The sequence below is a fragment of the Euphorbia lathyris genome, chromosome 6 (genome assembly GCF_963576675.1).
Source record: "Euphorbia lathyris chromosome 6, ddEupLath1.1, whole genome shotgun sequence".
NCBI classification, from domain to species: domain Eukaryota; kingdom Viridiplantae; phylum Streptophyta; class Magnoliopsida; order Malpighiales; family Euphorbiaceae; genus Euphorbia; species Euphorbia lathyris.
This window is the reverse complement of record NC_088915.1, coordinates 15,888,618-15,912,348: the sequence shown is the minus strand read 5'-3', so window position 1 is coordinate 15,912,348 and position 23,731 is coordinate 15,888,618. Positions and strand designations below refer to the sequence as shown.

Below are 23,731 nucleotides of genomic sequence, written 5' to 3'. Positions count from 1 at the left end.
ACCTCGATACAATTTGCTGTCTACTGACTTACCATTCTCGTCAGCGCAGAGGACAGTGTCAGTGCCCATAGGAGTGGATATTGGCTTGCAATTCTCCAAGTCATATTTCTTTAATATCTCCTTGGCATATTTAGCTTGACTGATGAAGATGCCATTCTTTCCTTGTTTTATTTGAAGTCCGAGGAAGAAGTTGAGTTCTCCCATCATCGACATTTCAAACTCAGTCTGCATTTGTTTGCTAAATTCCTTGCACATTGATTCGTTAGTTGCACCAAATATTATATCATCAACATAAATTTGAGCCAGCAGGGTATCTTTACCCTTTCTCTTAATGAATAAGGTTGTATCAGCTTTGCCCCTGACATAATTTCTAGTCAGCAGGAAACTGGTCAGCCTCTCATACCAAGCACGTGGTGCTTGCTTGAGGCTATACAGAGCCTTTTTGAGTTTATAAACGTGGTTTGGGAATTTTGGATCCTCAAACCCTGGAGGTTGATTAACATAAACTTCCTCGTTTATAACTCCATTAAGAAATGCACTCTTAACATCCATTTGGAATAATTTAAAGTTCATGTAAGATGCATATGCACATAAGATCCTAATAGCTTCTAGCCTTGCCACTAGGGCAAAGGTCTCACCGTAGTCAATACCTTCTTGCTGACTGTAGCCCTGAGCTACAAGCCTTGCTTTGTTCCTGACTACATTTCCTTGCTCATCCAGTTTGTTGCGGAAGACCCATCTTGTTCCAATGGTCTTCTGACTCCTTAGATGTGGCACTAGCTCCCATACATCGTTTCTTCTGAATTGGTCAAGTTCCTCTTGCATTGCGCTCATCCAGAATTCATCTTCCTCAGCATCAGCGAAGTTCTTAGGTTCCTGAACTGAGACGAAGGCTACATTGTTGAGGTACCTCCCGAGTTGATTCCTCGTCATCAGGGTATTCCCAGCAGAATCAAGGATTGCACTCTCTGAGTGCCCTCTTGGAATCCTTATCTCTTTAGGTAGATTTATGTCTTGTGCTGTCTGTGTTTCAATAATCTCTGCAGAAGTAGACTGGTCAGTGAAAACAATCTTAGGTTCACTCTTACTCTTGGTCAGCCTTTTAGTAAATGACTCAGCAGCTGGTTCTTGGTCAGCGGTTACTGAGTGTGGATCATCATCGATCAGTGGCTGGTATCTACCTGCAGGGTTAGTCTCATCGAACTCAACATGTACTGACTCTTCTAAAACTTGAGTTCGTTTATTGAAAACTCTGTATGCTTTGCTGTTTGTTGAGTAGCCTAAAAAGATAGCCTCATCAGCTTTTGAGTCAAACTTTGCTAAGCTATCTTTGGTATTCAAAATAAAACATTTACAGCCAAAGGCACGAAAGTATCCAATGTTGGGCTTTCGTCCTTTCCAAAGTTCATAGGGGGTTTTCTTTAATATAGGTCTAACTAGAGCCCTATTAAGAATATAGCACGATGTGTTAACAGCCTCTCCCCAAAAATACTTTGGAAGCCTATGCTCATCCAGCATTGTCCTGGCTATTTCAACCAGAGTTCTGTTCTTCCTTTCAACAACCCCATTTTGTTGAGGTGTTCTAGGAGCAGAAAAATTGTGGTCAATGCCGCTGGCTTCACAGAATTCAACAAACTTTTGATTTTTGAATTCTCCACCATTATCACTTCGGATGTGAGCCAATTTTAGGTCTTTATCATTTTCAATTTTTCTAACCAAATTTGAAAATGTCTCAAAGGTCTCATCCTTTCTACTCAGCAAGATGACCCAAGTGTACCGAGAGAAGTCATCTACAATGACCAAGGAAAATCTTCTTCCACCCAGACTCAGCGGCTGAACTGGACCGAAGAGATCCAAGTGTAGTAACTCTAACGGACACTTAGTTGAGACAATGTTTTTGCTGTGAAAAGATTGTTTGGTTTGTTTTCCAGCTTGGCAAGTGTGGCATAATTGATCTTTTTCAAATTTAAGTTCAGGCAGTCCCTCAACCAATTGCTTTCTTGCTAATTTGGCCAGGAGGTCCATGCTTACATGACCAAGTCTCTTGTGCCATAGCCAGGAATTTTCTTCCTTTGATACTAAGCATACAGTTTTTGAAAACTTTTTCTCTAAGTCTAGCATAAAGACATTATCTATGCGAGGGGCAGTTAAAATTAACTCATTTGATTTACTGATAGGGGTCAAAAACCCCTATCTTTGGGTACGGTTTTAGGACGGTTTTTAGAGTAATTTGGTTAATAAGCGAGCAATTCTCGCATTTAAATGCTTTTGTGTGAGTTAGTTAGAAATTGGGAACGTTCTATTTACTTTTCGTCGTTTAGGCTCGTTTTGTGATCAATTTAGGCAAATACGGCCGGAATAACATGCATATTAGAATTCCGTTATCTTTTGAAGCTAATTGGTCCGTCAAAAGTCGCACCAAACGAAGCGTTTGCTCAAAATAAGCGATTGACGGATCAATTTGGCTTTTGGACTAATGTTTCCTGGAGTTTTTATGCGTGTGCAGGTGTAAGTTCGGACGAAAAAGGGTATAGAAGTCATCCGGCACGGATCGAGCGTGTTTCGGGCGAAAACGCTCGGCAAGCAGGACCCCCCGGCAGCCGCTCGGCGAATTGAGCATCGGCACGTAGCCCGGGCAGCCGCCCAGGCAGCGCCTAGGCAGCGCCCAGGCACTGCCCAGGCAGTGTGCCTTCTCGCCGAGCAGGAAGTGCCTACTCGCCGAGCAGGCACCCAGGGGCCTGCTCGCCGAGCAGGGGCTGCTCGTCGCAATTCTGCTCGGCGAGCAGCCTTTCCTGCTCGGCGAGCAGACTTGCGGGAATTGGTCAAAAAGACCAATTCCGCCCCCACGAAGCCACGTTCGGCCCCACGTCTTCCTACACCAACAAGGACACGAAATTAGGTCAAAACGAGGCCCGAGACGCGTCTATAAATAGGGTTTTTCAATTGTAATTCGATATTTTTTTGTTTTTGTAATTAGCTTAGCTTCCACCTTGAGAAATCCTCTCCACCTCCTCCATAACCTTCAAACCTCCATTGAAGACACCTCCGAAGCTCCGTTCACCGAGGATTACTCAAGCTCCATCCTTAAATCCTAGAAAGACGCCTGCATTGGTAGACAGGTTCCCTAAAAGGGATTTTTCTTCTTTTATATTCTGTCTAACCTCTGATACATGCTATGAATTCTAGGTTTATTGTAACTTCGTGACAATTCCTTTATCTTTGATATATAATATAGATTTTGTTTATTCAACTGTTTTGATGTTTTAATCTTTGTCTTACGCTTTGTCTGATTGGTTTAACTCATTCGATAATCCCAAAATTAGGTTGGCACATATTGCGAGCTGAATCTGACCTAGTCAGTGCCTATAGGATTGACGACCCTATAGAAGATTAAGCCCAAATTACTGAGCCTTAGAGCTAGTTTCGGCCTTACAAGGGAATCACGAACTAGGGACTTTAGGAGGATAGGTCGGGTTAATCGCCTTGGACATAAGCGACTTAGTTTCAATTCAATTGCTTAAACACTCTATCATTGTTATCATCGTATTCCTTCATGTTCATTCAGTTAATTGCTTTGGTAAAAGATCAATTAGGGGTAGAGTAATTTAGTTAGGCTTAGAATAACTTAGCTAGAATTAGATAACTTAATTAGAATTAGTGTAATTCAACCTAGGAGTAGATTAATTAAACAAAACCAAACTCAAAACCCCCTAAGCCTAGATAACATTCGAGACTTAGTAATTCGGTACTTGCAGAAATAAATCCTGTGGACGATAACCTGGACTTAAACCCAGAAATTTATTACTTGATAACGACGGGATACACTTATCCCTCAGATCGGGTTCTTCACGGAATCCGCATCATTTACCCTCGTATATTTTACATCCAGTAGCATCAAATATAACTTTTCTCCCATTGTCACATAGCTGAGCTACGCTGAGTAAGTTATATTTGAGTCCGCTGACTAGGGAGACTGACTCAATAGTAGGATTACCTCCGATGGTTCCTGACCCTACTATCTTACCCTTTTTGTTGTCTCCAAAACTTACACTTCCTCCTCGTTTACGCTCAAATGTGATGAACTGAGTTTCATCACCAGTCATATGCCTCGAGCATGCGCTGTCAATATACCACATCTTTGACTTCTCGGCACATCTCAGGCTTACCTGCATTGTAACTAGTTACTTTTAGGTACCCAATTCTTTTTGGGTCCTTGCTTGTTAGGTGCAACAGGTAAAGCATCATATTTTATTTTATGGCGACATACATGGACAGTATGGCCATTCTTTCCACAGAAGTCACAGCTGACCTTCTGTTTAGGTTGTCTCACTGACTGGTCAGCACCCCAGTGCTGAGCATGCCAGCACACCTTTGTGGTGTGACCTTTCTTCCCACAGAAGTCACACTGGACATTCCGCTGGGGATTCCATCTCTGCTGAGTACCTTGGTACTGAGTTCTCAGAGGGATGTTTCTTTTATTTGGAACCTTTAATTGGTTCTGGATAGTTGTGACGTCCTTTCTCAGTTTCTTTGAAACTGATTGGACTTCAGAGACAGACTCATGTATGATCTTCATGTTATCATGCAAAGTTGAGTTGTCCTGAAGAAGGTATCTGAGGTCACTCAGCTTGACCTCTTCAACCTCATCACAGCGCCTGCTGAGTGCTCTAATTTTCTTATTACACTTTTTGACAAGTGTATAGAGATCATTCAGGGCATTACCCATTTCGTTTCTAAGCTGGGAAAGTGATATTACCTCATTTGATTGCTCCTCATCGTCAGATGCAACGGAGGGGTCAGTATGCTCAGAGACGCACGGCTCAGCAAGTTCGTCAGCCATGAAGCATATCTTCGCTGACTTGGTGGCCTCAGCTTCTGTTGATGAAGACTCATCACTGTCGCTCCATGTAGCCACTATTGCCTTTTTGCCGTTCTTCTTATCTTTCCTCAGCGTGGGGCAGCTTGACTTTATATGGCCTGTTTGATGACATTCAAAGCATGTAATGGGCTTTGAGTTCTCTTTCTTGTATTTGCTGTCGCTGGAGTCAGCTTTATACTTATCAAACTTTCTGTAAGGCTTCTTAGAATATTTGTCATTCTTCCTGAAGAGCCTTTTCATCTTCCTTGTGAACATAGCCATCTCCTCATCATCTGTTGAGCTCCCATCAGTGGAGTCAGCTTTCATGACAAGAGACTTCTACTTCTTGTCTTCAGATTTTTCCTTCACCTCGAAGTTTTTCATAGATATCTCATGGGTCAGCAACGAGCTAATGAGTTCGTCATATTTGTAGGTGGTTAAATCCTGAGCTTCCTCAACAGCGGTCTTCTTTGCTTGCCAGTCTTTAGGAAGACTCCTGAGTATCTTTTTGACTTGTTCTTCCTCAGTGAAGATCTTTCCAAGTCTCTTGAGCTCATTGATGATGTTGGTAAACCTTGCATTCATGTCAGATATGCCCTCATCATTGTTCATCTCGAACAGCTCGTATAGTCTCATCTGCTGGTTCACCTTGGACTCCTTTACTTTATTGGTTCCTTCGTAGGTGACCTCCAGCTTCTTCCAGATCTCTTGCGCCGACTCACAACCTGAAATTTTACTATATTCTGCAGCATCGAGCGAACAGTGAAGCATATTAATAGCCGAAGCGTGATTTTGAAGCTTCTTGAGATCATCCTCTGTCCATTTGGCCTCAGCTTTTACAACTGTTTGGCCAGCCACAACTTCGATAGGTACAAATGGGCCTTGCACTATAGATAGCCAGGCACTCATATTTGTAGCCTGAATGAAATTTTTCATCCTATTCTTCCAGAAGGTATAGTTAGACCCGAAGAATAGGGGAGGCCGAGTGATGGACATCCCCTCAGGCAATATCTGAGTTGTTTGGTTTCTTGGGAGAAACCGAGTACTGTTTTCGCCCATAGTAGGGATCAGCTCAAGGTTGTTAAACCTTTTACAGTGAGATTTTAAGCTCTGATACCACTTGTTGGTCCCTTATAACGTTACAAGTATAGTTCCAAGGGGGGGTTAGGAACTATTTAAACTTTTTCTTAATTTAGGGCAGACTTCTTTTCTTAGGAGAAAAGGTTTTAACAACGGCGCTGAGTAAACAGCAAGATACTGGCTTAGTCAACTAGTGACTAGGTCAGTTTCTTAACTTGAGTCAGGAGATAGCACTTAGAGTCTATTCCTGAGCTCAGATGATCGAAGCGCACAACTCAGCTTGACCTCTTTACTTGGTCAGTTTTTGGTTATTTAAGCAAGCAATATATATAAGGAGTTTAAGGTAAGAAATATGTTACTCAGCAGATTTATCCAGGTTCGGCTTCTAAGCCTACGTCCTGTCCCCGAAACACGTTCCGAGATTTCGAATCCTTTGCTGAGCTCTTTAAAGGTAGAGCCTCAAACCTTTTACAATCTTAGCAATTGAGTATAATAAGAGTACCTTCCTCTATACCTCTACTCAATCCTAATCTCTCACTGAGTACTATAACCGAGTACTCAGCCTCTCCTTTCTAATATCTAGAAATGATAAGTGTTTGTCCTAAACAATGATTGCTAAGACACCTTAGATGATTGAATAATCACTCTAGACTTTTACACAAAAGATATGAAATTTAGTGTAAGATTGCTTTGCTTCTTGCTTGCAGAACTTGAGTAGAAATTTGGTCAACGTAATGGCTTGATCAAGTTCTCTATGGAATGAAGCTTCTGATGGCACTATTTATAGAGACGTCTTAAGGCATCGGTCATTTCGAATTTCGAAATAACCGTTGGAGGGAAACGACTTCCTGTCATTGTCATCCTGACTTGCTCAGAGCTCTCGGCCAATCAGATTTGAGTATCTTCTATCCACGGTCAGCTTTCGGTCAGCTCGGCAGAATGTCTCTCCTTTTATGGTAAAGTCAACTGGACAGCATACTGTGTCGTCTGAACTTTACCCAAAGTGGAAACACTTTGTCTGGAAGTTTTCCTTAGCCAGCTGCTGTCTTGTACGCTTTGTCGAATCAACTCAGCAGCTTCGTTCCAAAGTTGTTCCCTGAAGGTCTTCTAGATCCTTCTTCCGCTGAGTTGCGTTTTGTCTATAATGACAACGTTTTGACATACGCGGGCCGAGTTGTCTTGAACCGTTTGACTTGGGCTTTGACTATTGTATTAGGCTTGGGCCTTTTAATCCTTATGTCTTAAAAGCAATTTAACTCAACATTGAACAAACACATTAGTAGAATAAATCAAAGCATTTAAACTTAGTGTGTTTAGAATATGTTTTTAATTATACTTAAACAATTTTGTCAAATCAAAATTATGTGGAAAGGTGTTTCAACAGGCACACTTCTTCTATAGGATGCAAAATGAGAAACAAATTGACGAGAACTTGTAAGGATTCATATTTTTGTTCTGTTTCTAAAGATACAGAATGCGAACAACTTAGTGTTTAAATGCTCAAATTAAAAGGAAATTAATAGACATCGCTTAAAGCACACATTTTTCTTATTATGATTTTTGTATTTCCACTAAATTTCAGGAATGGAATTGAGACATTTGTTTATTCTGAATTCATTTTTCATGAATGGAATGTTTCAAATTTGGATTCTGATTCAGAAACAACCAAAAAACTCCATTAATCTCATCATTAAAGAGAGAGCAAGAGGTTAGAAAGAGAAAGAATTTGAAAAGAGAGAAAGAAATAAAAGGAAGAAGATGAAAAGATGGAGGGATAGGGGTATAAAAGTAATTTTATATAATAGGTGGTCAAATTTTAACTTTTTGACCGGTCAAACTGCTGACGTGGCATGTTACTTCGCGTTGACCGGTCATTTTTACCTGTTGTACACCAAAGTGGGAGGTCACCTATAAGTTCGTACATATTAGTGAGACAAATTGAAGGTTATACACCAAAATGTGAAATGGGGTAAAAGTTGTACACCATTAATGAAATTTACCCTTACAAATGTATATATGTAGTTATGTTAAGTAAAGTTGGGTTTTTATAGCTGGTAGTTTCTTACTGTGATTTTTGTCTCACATTTTTTAAATGTTTTAATGTTTTTAGGTGAGAAAGTACAGGATGTAGAGAAGGTTACCGACCGTTTAGGCAGGGTTTGGAAGTTGGCTGCTTATTGTGAGAATTATGGTTAGAACTTTGGTAATTCAATTGTAATATAATGACGTTGGATAATTTGGAGACTCTTAAGTATTGATTATGATCTTTCTATTTCACGCCCGATGCCGATTGAGGTCATTTAGGATCGGGTGTGACATTCATTTCCTCCCAACAACTACTTTCCTAGACGAAACAATGAATGATTCACAAATAACTCCGACTATAGTAAAAAGAAGTGGTGAATCCCTCAATTCACGGCACTAGCTCTCCCTCAATCATCAGGGTGCATCAATGCAGCCACAAAAGGACCTCCCCGCATGTTGAATATGATGAGGAATCTAGGGATCCCTCCAGGTAACTTATCAATACGAGAAAGAGCTTCCAAACTATTCAATCCATTTAAGTTAAAAGATCTTTGAACTATCCCTCTCTTACTCATTTATTAATTGTTAGTCTTTATAATCTATATCCGAAACTATCTTCATCGTCGAAATGTTTTCAAAGACCGATCCCGATGCAGGCGGAGACCGACTGCTACGTAGCAGAAATCTCATAACTCCATTAACTATTATGAAAAATATTAATTGTTTTTAATTGAGTTTGAAAGATAACAAATTGGTGAAAATATATATTAATAAGGATAAAATAAAATAATTTTTTAAAAATAATTTTTATTAATATTAAATTATACAATCTACTTTTTAATGAGAATATTTTTACTCAAATATGTGTTTTCTTATTACTAATTGTTTTTTATAGTGCTAATTAAACACTTTCATATTTTAATTATATTTTATTTACAATACATATTTTTTTTAAATAAAATTAAATATCAAAATTTGGTCAAATGATAATTTAATAAAAAAAATTGCTAGATTATAAGAAATAATTATAGTATGAATATACTAAGAAAACATTTAAAAAATGAATATATAAGATTAATGCTAAAAAAAAATATTTTAAATAGATTTATAATTTATATAAATGATTTACGTAAATTATGTCTAATAAGAACTTATTTACGTAAAACTCAAATGTTTTATGAGAAAGTCGATTTTTCGTAATGTTAGTACTTTTTCTTTTGTAAAATAAAATAACTTTACGTAAATTAAATCACAATTTATATAAATTATGAGTTACAATATATAAATTATGTAAATTTAAGGATTTTACATAAAATTTAATTTTTCGTTAAGTTAATAATTTTAATTTTTGTAAAATATATAAATTAATTAATTATATATGGATAAATTGATATTATTTTGTTTAAAATTTAACCTTAATAAATAGAATTAAGAATAAAGAGATTAAGTAGTTGAATTTTAACAAAACTCATAGACTTTATAATATATTTATAAAACTAAAAGAATTGGTTAATGTAATATAAAGAAACTTAAAGACCAACAAATAATTTATTCTAAAAAATAAAATTTATCCATACTAGTAAATAATTACACTAATATTGATGCGAAAAATAATTTTGTTCCTTATTCTGCACCAGTTACCTATTATAAATAACATTTGTGTCGAGGGTTTTTGCATCGGCCAAATGGTCGATGCAAATGGTCTTTTTTCCACTAGTGCTCCTCCCTTGTCGTGGCATGCGTTGTCGGCTGCTGCAGAATTCGATCCATCTTTCGGGACCGTGTCGAAGATGTCCTCATCAATGATGAGTTCGAACTTACAATCTCTCACCTAGTGTACCAATTGAACTATGTTCCTTTGGTATAAAATTACAATTATTAATTATTGATTGCAAACCAACCTGAACCGTTCATATTTTTACATGTGATTAGATAGACAAAACACAACATGAAATCACTAATCCAGTTAGGTTAACACAATTATGATACAAAAAAAAATCGAATAGAACATTGACTAGTTACGACACTAATCAAATAATTACCACTCCTACAATAGTCTCTCTTCTTTACCTTCACTCTTTCGATATAGAGAATTCGAAAATTATTTTGAATCAAATTCCAAACGCTAGCCAGTGCTCTAGCCCCTAAGTTTTCAATACGATAGTCAAATAATAATAATCATTTCGTTAAAAAAATTACGTAAACTTGACATGCTTAGGAATATTAGAAGTAAATTACTATATGTTTGTAAATTTATACTAGAAAAACACAATATGTTATCCAACTACAAATTACTCCATGTCCACCCTTTTAGGATAAATTACACCCATGATCACTGAACTTACTAATTCTTACAGTATGGCCACTGAATTTACAAATATAACATAAAAATCACTAAATTTGACATTTTGTTACACTTATGGTCACTCAACGCCTCAAAATAACTATTAACGACCTTAAAATGAGAATATTCAAGAATAAAAAGTTGCTTAAAATATCATTAATTTTTTTTTATTTTTTTATTTCGAGGTGCTGAATGGCCACAGATGTAACAAAATATAAAATTTTATGGCTATAATATTGGCCCTGTTTGGTAAAGAGCGTTTTGGGATAAAAAAAAAGCGATTTTGACCAACTTTAGAGGTTTGACCACTGAAATCGCTAATTGGAGTGTTTGGTGGAGAGAGGTTTGGAAGAGAATTTTGGGATGAAAACGCTAATTTAGAAAAGACTCTTAAAATGAGCTTTTTCAATTAGCGGTTTGCAATATTAAAATTAATGGACTTCTTTAACCCTAATAGATAGACTCCTTCTTCTCCTGCGCCAAAATTAATGCCATTATTCGTCTTTTTGCATAAACCGCTATTATCAATCAGCTAAGTTTTACCAAACAGGTCTACACAAACAGCTAATCAAATCAGCTAGTCAAATCAGCTAATGTAATCAGCTAACAGGTAACAGCTAATGTAATCAGCTAACAGCTAATTTCCAAACAGGACCATTATATTTTGAAGCTCAATAGTCATACCGTAAAAATTAGTAAAAGTTCGGTGGAGGGTGTAATTTACCCCATCCTTTTATGCAAATATTAACCCCCTTACGTAGATAGCAGTGATTATTAAAATTGAAAGCAATTCCCAATGCAAAGTGATCAGGTTCATTTATAAAAAGGCTGTTTCCACACTTGTCTTCTTTTTATTTTACACATTCCTTCTCTATATCCTTTCTTTTTTATTGCCTGTTTCAGGCCTTTATATAGTAATCTCTTGCACGTTTTTTTGACCAAACTCACCAGTCAATTCAATTGCTAAAAAAGTAAAAGCACCATGATTCATTTATAAAAATACTCTTAACGTTACCTATCGCGTTTCATTATCGAGACCTAAATTGATATTATTTTAAACATTAAGACCTTATTTGATAAAAAGTTTTTAGGGTAAAATTAGAGGTTTGAGCCAGTTTAGATGTTTTGACTAGTCAAACCTCTAATACTGGTGTTTGGTGAATAGATGTTTAAAATAATTTATTAGGTTGAAAAAGCTCATTTTAGGAGCCTTTTCAATTAGCTTATTTTTCCATTTCTTTTGAATGACATTTTTACTCCTACTTATTACCATTTAATCCCAAATAAATATTTTTATCATGTCGTTATTTGTCATTTACCCAAAAAGCTGTTAACAATCAGCTAAGTTTTACCGAATAAATTTACACAATCAGCTAGTCAAATCAACTAACCAAAAAGGTAATCAACTAACAGCTATGTAATCAGCTAACAGCTATTTGGCAAACATGATCTAAGTCTATATTAGTGTTATTCTGTACGTGGAACACAAACTACTCTCTAAAAACTTTAGTCATATTTTGGTACCTTATCTCATTCGTTATTGATAGTGATAATATGACGGATAAGTGGAGTGAAAAAAAAAAGATTAAAGATTGTATAAAGCATAATTGTAATTTGAGGTAAAATTGAACTTGTAAGCATTAAGAATATAATTGTATAATTTATGATTTTATATGTAAAACTACTCTTGATTGTCGACAATGAGGTATAATAGAAAGTGTTCCATATTAATTAACTAGGGGAGCGGGTACACGTTTTTTTTGGGTGTTGTTAAATCCAGCCCCAGTTTCCCACCCCTAGCCCGTGAAAGGACGAAATTACCCTTTCATGGGTTTTGGGGTGGAAAAAGCTATTTTTTTGCTCTCTCGATACACGGGCGTATGGACATCACGCCTCACCTCATGGTGCGGCGTGTGAACATCACGCCTCACCGTGTGGTCGGGCGTGATAGCCCACGCCACACCGTGTGGTCGGACGTGGGACTATCACGTCCGACCACACGGTGAGGTGTGGGGCTATCACGCCCGACCACACGGTGAGGCGTGATGTTCACACGTCCGTGTATCGAGAGAGCAAAAAAAATAGCTTATGAATCCCGTAAATAGGCCGTTAAACCCGTAAATAGTCCGTTAAGCCCGTAACTACATAAATGTACTTAACAAAAAAAATTTAAAAACATAAAAATTAAAATAAACATTAATAAACATAAACATTTATAAACGTAATAGAGTAAATTTAATATCTACAACAAAAAGTGTTTAAATGTATGAATGTCTACAACAAAAAATCAGCTCGCCCGACGCCACGCATCCATAAACTCATCCATCTCCCTCTTAATGCGTGGAACATCCTCGTCAGATCGGTGGGTAGCCGATAGTTGGGTGACACGCCACAACCAGCTAACCCACTGCAAAAAAAATAAAAAAAGTAACAAATAAATATTAAAAATTAACACATATAAACTAATATTTGCTTCCATACATGGAGCATGGTGACATTTTCTTTGCTATTATCTGTCACCAAGTTTGGAAATGGAGAAACGAGGAGATTTTTGGAGATAAAACTGTTTTTATGACAAACTTAGCTGATTTCTTCTCGAAAAAACTTTTCTCTATTATCGATAGTTTCAAAGGAGAGTCCCTTGCCAGAGCCTCTCAGTGTTGTGATGTCCATCTCGTGGGATGGAGCAGGCCAAGAGAGGGGGTTGTGAAGCTGAATACTGATGGTTCCTGCCTCAGTAACGGTAAGATTGCGGCTGGAGGTGTGCTTAGAGATGTAGGGGGCGTCTGGCTTTCTGGGTTCTCCCAGAATTTAGGGTTGGGTTCTTCCTTTTCTGCGGAGCTCTGGGCTATTCTTACTGGAATCAATCTTGCTAAAAGGCTGGGTGTTAAGAGGCTCTCTGTGGAGTCTGATAATTTGGAAGCAATCAAAATGATTTATGAGAATCATTCTATGGGTCTTAACAGTCGCAACCTCATCAAAGCTATTATAAGGCTTTGCTCCTCCTTTGAGTTCGTAGAGTTCAGACACATTTTTAGAGAGCAGAATCGTGTTGTTGATCGCTTGGCGGCGGCGGGCCATGAAGGGACGTTAGGCGTTACTACCCTTCCTGTTTCCCCTAGTTTCATCTCTCATCTTCTCTTAGAAGATAGGATTGGGGTTAGCTTCCCTAGGCTAATTCCTGGGTAGTTTGTTGTTATTCGTTTTTCTTTTTCTTTTCTACCAAAAAAAAAATAAACTAATACTAAATAATAATATTAAATAATAATAAACTTACAAATTCGCTGTTGGCGCGAGCATGTGTACCGGTCCAGCCTGTGGTGCATGAAGGAGATGGGGATGCGAATATCGCCTATACCAATCCATATAAGCAGGATCACAGGCAGTCGGATCGTATCCAACTGGTCGGCATCTCCTCCGATCAATGCCCCGAGCCGATGGAAATCTCCGCCAGGTGTCCTCAACTGTGACTAAGGAATGCGTGAGCCTGTACGATAACGACTTCCATGATCGTACTGCTTTATCAGGTCTAATACGCTCAGCTGGGATAGGCTGAGTATATCAGAAACGACCGAATCTCTCCTCCCAACATCCGTGAGGCAACATGTCCTAGAAAACTAGGAATCATAGAACCATCAACGGGACCACCATCAACCGGTGCAGTAACTACCCAGCTCTCGTCCCCACTAGCTTTGGGACGTTTGCTTGTCCCTGAAAATTATAAAATTATAATAACTTATACTAAAAAATACTAAAAAATTATACTAAAATTATACAAAAAAAAATACTAAATTATACTAAAATTATACTAGATTATACTAAAATTATACTAAAATTACTAAATTATACTAAATTTATAAAATTATGCTAAAATACTACTAAATTAATAAAATTATAATAGAGTTATACTCAATTTATACTAAATTATACTAAAATTACACTAAATTACTAAAATGTTTACTAAAATTAAACTAAAATTACACTAAATTACTAAAATTGTAAAAAATATTAATTTTTATTAAAAAAACGGGGGCGTAAGGGAATCACGTCCGAACCATTGGTCGGGCGTATGTGCATCACGCCCTATCAGTGGTTAGGGCGTATGCGTATCACGTCCTATCATTGGTTCGGGCATGTGGCTATCACGCCCGCACCACTGGTCGGGCGTGATACTCATACGCCCGAACCGCAGATCGGGCGTGATGTTCATACGCCCGACTGCGATTCCGGCCGAATTTTTAAAAACCACAACAGATTCAATTCGATGCAAAAAATCAACGAAATAAAGCGGTAAATCTTACCATTTTAGCTTTTCCTTTACGGTTTCTATCACCATCCATGATTCGGTTCACTAATTTGTCCGGATTTGAGCAAAAATCGTTTCGGCTTCTTGAGAGGTTTTGGTTTTTTTGAAATTTAGTGCAAAGGGTATTTCGGTCTATTCACGGGGCTAGAAGTGTAAATTTAGGGCTGGGTTTAGTAAATCACTTTTTTTTATTAATCAGTGAAAATACGATAGGCCTGTGAAATATAGATAACAAAATTTATTACTGAATAGAGTAAAATTGTAATTAATAAATTAATATTTTTTAGTGTTTTTATATAAAAAAATTAAAGGCCATGTTTGGTAAATAGTTTATTATATTAGTTGTTAGCTGATTACCTTATTGGTTAGCTGATTTGATTAGTTGATTGTGTAAACTTGTTTGGTAAAATTTAGCTGATTGTTAATAGTTGTTTGTGTAAATAACAAATAAATGCATGGTTAAATATTTGTTTGGGGTTAAAGGTTAGTAATTAGGGGTAAAAATGTCGTTCAAAAGAGATGGACCAATAAACTAATTGAAAAATCTCATAAATGAGGTTTTCAAAATTAGCTTTTTGGACCCAATTTTCAAACTTCTTTTCACCAAACACAACTATTAGAGGTTTGACTAGTCAAAACCTTTAAAGTGGTTCAAACCACTAATTTTACCCTAAAAAAACTCTACCAAACAGGTCGAAAACCTCATTCTTAGTTTCTATAGAATTTTCGGCATTTTTCGGCAATTAGTGGGTGCACACAAGCCCACGAAACCCCCCGGATATGTCTCTGCTCATGTATACACATTAGACATAATATTGAATTGTTTTATATGTTAGAAATATTAATTAATTTTGAATCTCCCAAAAACATTATGAGCACTTTTGTACAATTTTTTTTAGAGGAGATCAGATCATTAGTAGAACTCACTCATTTTGTGATACGTGTCATTAGGAGCACATTTCGTCCCTATATATCCCTTCAATAACTCAATTTCTTGCGATATGTGTCATTAGGAGCACATTTCGCCCTTATAAATTCCTTCAATTACTCAATGTCTTATTGCTTCTGTGTTAGATCCAGAATTCACTGGAAGTGAATATTTAACGTGATTTATGGATGTTAAATTGATTTTTAGTGTTTTTACATATAAAACTAAAACTCCATTCATAATTTCCATATAATTTTAGTCGTTTTCCAACGACCATCGGGTTCTCAAACCCTCCAAAATCCCTTGAATCCGTCCCTAACCCTTTTATATATAGCTTTGTCGGTATTTTTCAGAGAATTTTAGAGGAAATCGGATCATTAGAAGATCCGACCCATTTCACACGTGTCGCGAAAATCTGATGTGGGTTCAAGAATCAAAATGTGATATATGTGTTGCATGAGATGGGACAAGTAATTACTTTATCGTTGGCTTATTAAGTTGTGATCAGACTATAAGAGATGAGATTCACATTTGGAAACATTAAATTAGGTTAATGGAATAGTTTTGCATCGGATATGATAAAAAAGCATTTCCCGAGGAGCTCATATACATTCTGACATTGACATTAGAAGAAATAACACTGCCACTCTTCAAAATTCAGGTTGACTCTTCCATCTCCCTTTTTTTTCTTTCTTCTAATTAATAAATTAATTACTTTGAAAAAATAAATAAGCAGCCTTGAAAGTGCAAGTTATAATGACACATATTCTAAACTTCATTTTAAACTAAATTACTCCTACGAAATTAAAATTAAGTCAGGGATGTAAGGTCTGTTTGATTTACTGTTGGTTTTTTTATTACAGTTTGTTATATAAAAAAGCCAACGGTGTTTGTCTAACCAAACATGAGAAGAAAATTAACAGGAATAGGGAATCTCTAGTAAGAATTCTTATAAGACGAGGATAAAGATAATTTTATACCTCGTAGCCATGATGGACATGAATTCTCTATTCCCATTAGTTACCCGCCCTGACGGGAACATAACTCTGATAAAAATTCTCATGAGATAAGGATGAAATTAATTTTATACCACATGGCACTAATAGGGCAGGATAAAGAAAAGTATTTCCGTCCCAATTATTCCTCGCGAATTGAATTTATAATTTTTATTATATTTATAATTTTAGTATTATAATTTATAACACTTATGAATTAAATGGAATTATACTTGCATATTTATAAAAAAAAAAAATATTATATCAATAAACCAAGAATTTCACGGTGGAATTGATAAAAGTTGTGATGGCAAATGTTGTTTCTATTGCTTAAAAAAAGTAAATTTTACTGATTTTTTTAAACATAAACCTTGTTTGGTAAATATATGTTAACTGATTTAGTTGTTAGTTGATTATCTTTTTTATTAACTGATTTAACTAACCGATTTGACTAGTTGATTCTATAAACTTGTTTGGTAAAACTTAACTGATTGCTAATAACGGTTTGTGTAAGTGATAAATAAAGACATGATAAAAATAATAATTAGGAATAAAACATTTATTTGGAGTTAAAAATAATAATTAGCAATAAAAATGTTTCTCAAAAGAGATAGAGCAATAAACTAATTAAAAAAACTCATAGTATAAGTTTTTTTATTCCAATAAATTCTTCCAAACCTATCTTCATCAAACAAATTTGATTAGTCAAAGCGATTAACGTGGCTCAAACCTCTAACATGGAGAATGAAAATCTGCAAAGAAATGAGAATTTTCCACGGAATGGAGATGAGGACAAATATATCCTCACGGGGATCCGCCTTGTCGTATTAAGTACCACATTCACTCTTTAATATCTCAATATTTTCAGTATTCAAGCCAGATGAATTAATAGTTTCAATCATCTCAACAATAAGGGGCCTGTTTGAGAATTAGTTGTTAGCTGATTACATTAGCTGATTTGACTAGCTGTTTGTGTAGACCTGTTCGGTAAAAATTAGCTGATTGATAATAGCGGTTTGTGCAAAAAGACGAATAAGGGCATTAATTTTGGCGCAGGAGAAGAGGAAGTCTATCTATTAGGGTTAAAGAAGTCCATTAATTTTAATATTGCAAAACGCTAATTGAAAAAGCTCCTTTTAAGAGCTTTTTCTAAATTAGCGTTTTCATCCCAAAACTCTCTCCAAACCTCTCTCCACCAAACACTTCAATTAGCGGTTTCAGTGGTCAAACCTCTAAAGTTGGTCAAAACCGCTCTTTTTATCCCAAAACGCTAGGTTTCATTGATCAATTAAAAAATCAGCCCATAAACAATACATAAGGTAAAAATAGACATACAACCATTCTATAATAGTAAAGAAAAACCTTAACAAATAAAGTAAAAATTAATTTAAATATCCGGTTATTAAAAACAAAGAGCAAATTTAAGAATCACATACAAAATAATATAATCTCAAACCTAACGTTTAACATAACTTGAATTTCAAGTCTCACTAAAAAAAATTCTTTTTTCATTAACAACACGGAAGACGTGCAATTTCATATTTTGATCACCCTTCAATGTCTTAAAAAAATTCTTTTTTCATTAACAACACGGAAGACGTGCAATTTCATATTTTGATCACCCTTCAATGTCTTTCCCTTAACTAGAATTGATATCGCACGGCTTGAATTAATGAAAAAAAAGCGACAAAACGATAAACTTGAGATTACGCTAATTTATACATAAATGTTAAATCTGTTCTCGTCCAATAACCATACCAATAACCATAACCAATAACCATAAGACTAAATTTATACCGCTAGCCGAACTAATAATGATGAGCCCAATGAACAGTATCAGGAGCTATCTGGCAATTAATCGGAGTCGGATTAGCCACATTACCATAAACAGACATAGACTCAACCTTACTCATCTCTTCATCACCCTCCTCCTCATCCTCCTCCCCCGCCTCATCGCCACCACGCGGCACTCTATGAACCACCGGGTCCCTAAACGTCGCCGCCACCACCACAACTTGACTCGCCGCCACAACTTTCCCAGCCACAATCCCACCAAAAACCTGCCCCTGCGCACCCGCAAGCGATATCCCAAAACTCAAACAACTCGAACCCCCCAAAAACGACCCGCACAACGCCAGCAAGTTAAACGGCCCGTGTAACGACAGAGACGGCGCGTGAGCGTTCGGGTGACGGAGCGTGACATTCGAAACAGACCCTGTTGCACTCAAAACAGTTACACCGACGTGATTTTTCGTCGCGAATTTGATTATGGAGTGGATTATATCGGCGCCGGCGGAGATTTCGAGAATCGCTGGTTTTATAGAGGAGTCGGAGTCGGAGTCGGTGTGTTTCGTGATGAAAACGGGGGGTTTGGGTTTGTTTTTGGAACCCGGAGGTCTTCCTCTAGGTTTTCTTTGAGAGTTTTCCGGTAGGGGCGTACGTTTGGTGGAGGAAGACGGTGGTAGGAGTGGGGTTTGGCCGGAGGAGGAGTCGTCGGAGGTGTCTCTAGAGAGAGAGAGAGGAGCAGTGGCAAAGTGAGACATTGTTTGTTTTAGAGAGAGAGTTTAGGGTTTGGGGTTTGGGAGAATAAAAGGAAGGAAGAAAGTGGAAAATTTACAAGTGGGTCCAAAGTTTCTATTTTTATGGCAGTTTAAGTCACATCTCTATTCTTTGGTCACACAACTCTAGATGACAGACGTACAGACAGACAGACAGACAGGTTTTTTTTGAATTCTTTGTACGTTAGGATTAGGAAGTGTTCAACTTTTTGGAGTTCGTTTCACCTTTGACTAAAAAACAAAAAAAATAATAATTATGAGGACTATTTCTGAATTTGTAGAAAGAAAATTTAGGTTGGATTCTCTGAGGATATATATCCAATCAGAGGAGTGAAAGAGTTTTACTATGATTAATATTAATTATTTTTTATGGTAAGAAATTAATATTAATTATTATTGATATCATATCATTAGACTAAGTTCTGTTTTTTTTCACTGAAATTAAATTAAATTAAATTAAATTAACTTAATTAAAATTAAATTAACTGAACTGAATGTTATTGAACTTAACTTAATTGCATTAAATAATTATAATTATAATAAATTATATATAATGATATATTTTATATATAAATAATTATAATTACAATAAATAATGATAAATTATATATATATATATATATAATGATAAATTATATATAAAACATTATAATTATAATAAAAATAATAAATTATATATATATAATAAATTATAAATTATATATAAGTAATTATAATTATAATAAATAATAATGAATTGTATAAAAATTATAATAAATAATTATATTTATAATAAATAATTATCAATTATATGTAAATTATATTAAATTATAAATTATATATCAATTGTAATAAATAATAATACATTATTTATAAATAATGATGAACTATATATAAATAATGCTAAATTATATTAAATTATATATAAATACTTATAATTATAATAAATAATAATAAATATAAATTATATTAAATTATAAATTATAATAAATAATAATAAATTATATATAAGTAGTTATAATTATAATAAATAGTGATGAATTATATATAAATAATATTAAATTATAAATTATATATAAATAATTATAATTATAATAAATAATGATAATTACTGAAATTAAATTAACTGAACTGAATTGAACTTAACTTAACTTACTTATACTGAAATTAAGTAAAAAAGAACAGGGCCTAATAAAAAATAAGGCTTAATAATTCTAAACTTATATAAAAAAAAAGCTTGATTGATTCTATAAACTTTCAAAATGTGCTGATATCCCTCAACTTGCATAAAATGTTCAGTTAGATAGGTGAACTTGTATAAAATGTAACTAATTGATCACTCGGTTGAAAAAAGTAAGTTAAATACGGAAGATTATTGCACGCGTCTTAAAAAATAGTAAAACGACCAAGATCTGGGGTACATAGTTTTAATATTAGTAAAGACAAGTTTTGTCACACCCGACCCTAAACGACCTCAATCGGCATCGGGAAAACACAACCGTTCAATTCTCTTCTAAATTCTGTCTAAGACGTTTCCCTCCAAACACTGCCGAAACTCAAAAACTCTTCGGTTAGGACTTAGATCTATACATAAGGATGCTATGGTTCCAATTTCGAGTGATTCAGACGGTCGAATCTCCGTAAATCAAAGAAACGGTGGAAAAACAATCGAAGAACGATTTGATAAAAATGGAAGAAAAAGAAACAGAAAAGAAATGAAAGTTGATGATCATCATCCGAATATATGTTCTGGAACTTTGTGATATATATCACAAATTTGGAAAATATCCGGTTTGATCCTCCATCTTTATATAATCTTTTAAAAATTATCATAAACTTTTAATTACATCTAAAATCATCAAATTAACTCCAAACTTTTTCTATAACACCAAATAAAAATCATACACCTAATAATTATAATATACTATCAAGGTATAAATTCTAAAAATTTAGACTCGGACGTGACAAGTTTTATAGTTGAACAAATAATAACTTCCTTTTTAATCTATTTTTGAATTATGTAATAACATTCTAATATGCGTGGAATATATCTTCCGTATTTAATTTACTTTTTTTACAACCGAAGGATTAATTGACTACATTTTATGCAATTTTAAGAAAATAACTGAACATTTTATACAAGTTGAGGAGGCTATTGGAACAGTTTAAAAGTTTAGGGGTCAATCAAATTTTTTGGACAAGTTCAGGAGACAATGTATTAAGCCTAAAAATAATCTCTCCTAAAAAAGTAATTGTTAGTGTCACGTGGACAACTTAAAGAGAATTATCAGGTCATGAACATTCAACGCTGATTTTACATGTAGAATCACGGACAACCTATAGGGATGGTATAAACCGTTTCACATTGGCCATTTGTGGTAAAGAGCTTTTTGGGGCAAAATTAGAGGTTTGAGTAAGTTTAGAGGTTTTAACTAGTCAAACCTCTAATAGTGGTGTTTGGTGGACAACTGTTTGAAGCTTACTGGGTTCAAAAGGCTAATTTTGAAAATGCTCATTGTATGAGCCTTTTCAATTAGCTTATTGTTCCATCTCTGTTGAACGACCTTTTTACCCCTATTTATTACCATCTAACCCCAAATATAGACTTTATCATGTATTTATTTGTCATTTTACACAAACAGTTATTAACAATCAGCTAAGTTTTACCAAACAAGTTTACATAATCAACTAGTCAAATCAGCTAACCAAAAAGGTAATAAGCTAACAGCTAATGTAATCAGCTAACAACTATTTGTCAAATTCATCTAGGTGTATAACCTGACACACTCTAAATAGAAAAGTGCATACTGTAGAAAAAAATTATATTCTCTTTACATACATTGATTTCATATTCTTTAGTATCATTTCTCTTTTAGTTTTGATGATTAAGCATCGAAGTGGAGTCGTAGGTCCACGGCCCATCCTTGATTGTTTTCCTGTCTTATCTCAAGCAACGGAAGGGTACTAGAAAAGCTCATCCTACTTTAGCATGCATCAAATTGATGCGGTGAGTATAGATCGAAGAAACATATTCATGACTCAATTAAATAGTGTCTTGATCCCTTCAATATCAAACCTTCCACAAGGGTCCATCATTCTCATAGATGTAAATAACAATCGAATCGGACTTTTGCAAGTCACTCCATACTTAAACCGACGCATGGAAGAATATTTGGGCTCGCTTAAACCCGAACATAAAAAGTTTATGAATGATATCACCAAACAATCTGTTCAGAAAAGAAAATGAACACCATCAGAGTTGAACATATGATAGAAATGACAGATGTTAAAAAAGAACTCAAAGAAGTTAAGGAGGCCAATAAGCGCTCAAACAAATAGGATTCTTTTGTGTGTTTTACCAGACATTACATCATCTGTAGTTGTCCTTGTAAAGGGGACATGTCCCCAGATTCTCGGCGAGTAGACTCAAAAGGTCGATCTAGAGGAAGGGAGCACAACCCATGCCAATACCGATACCACCACTCCAAATCACAATAGAGTGTAACTGGGGTGATATGAAGAAACATACCATCCCCCAGTCTCCAAAAAATACCATCTAAGAGGCATCAATAAGATCATTCGGATGATTCAAGGTCTCCAAGACGAAAGAAGAATCTTAGGCAAAACTCTAACGAATCTCATCCTCTCAGTCACTACAAATACTAGAAGAAAACTATTGTACAATGTTTGCCTCATTTCACACTTTAGTCTACAACCTTCATTTTATCACACTGAAATGTATAACTTTATAGGTGACATCACGCTATGGTATACAACAGATAAAAATGATTGGTCAACGTGTCACCTCAGCATTTTGATATCTTTAAAAGTAAAAAATTGACCACTTAATATGAATTTACTTCTATACCCTTATATCGCATCCACTTTTTTCTCTCTCCTTCTTATTTTATACATTTCTCTCTAAATCTCTCTCTAAAACTAGTTGCAAACTTGCAACCTTCCTAGAGAGAGAAACAAACCCAAGTCTCCATTGAAATCCCTCCTGCATCTTCCTCCATTTGGTTCACCTTCACCTTATACTCAAATCTCCATTGAAAATTCGTCTTGGATCTTATTATGTTTATGTGTTTTGGTTTCGCAAAGCGAGAGAGGATTTTGCAATTTCTTGAAATTGATTGTAGTTTACTGCGAGATATGAAAAGTAGATAGCCGATGTACTGGTGCAACCCCGTAGATCCGCAGATCTACGTATAAAATAACACGTTTTCGCTCTTGCTAAATTTGAAAAAAGCGTAAACGACAGAGATATAGCTAACAGATGCGAATCAGATGGAGAAAATTTGATGAAAGGTATGGGTCTTCAACTGAAAACAAAACGAAAACACTAAAAATCTAGAAAAACGGAAATACAACCATAGATGGAAGGAGAAAGAAGGAAGACAAGCTTCATTCTCTCTCATCCGATTAGATCTGGCTACTTTGTTCTAGCTTAAGGTTGCAAAAAATCAAGTTTGGAAAAGGAGAAAAGGAAAGGGAAGAAAGAAGAAAGCAGAAAGGAGAAGAGGAGGAGGTGGTGGGCAGCAAGAGTGCTGGCGATTGGTCGGAAGAAACTAAATGATGACGATTGGTTTGCAGTGACGTTCATATGGAATTAGATTCGTGAGAAGTATGAATTTTGTCGTCTTATTGTTTTAGTT

General features: G+C 35.5%; 1 protein-coding gene across 1 annotated transcript; it reads right to left on the bottom strand.

Annotated features, from left to right (window-relative positions):
- Positions 1-17,986: 17,986 nt before the first annotated feature.
- Positions 17,987-19,134, bottom strand: LOC136233398 (AT-hook motif nuclear-localized protein 15-like). The gene has a single exon (XM_066023035.1). The coding sequence runs from the start codon at positions 19,077-19,079 to the stop codon at positions 18,345-18,347; it is 735 nt and encodes a 244-aa protein (XP_065879107.1). The 5' UTR covers positions 19,080-19,134; the 3' UTR covers positions 17,987-18,344.
- Positions 19,135-23,731: the final 4,597 nt, after the last annotated feature.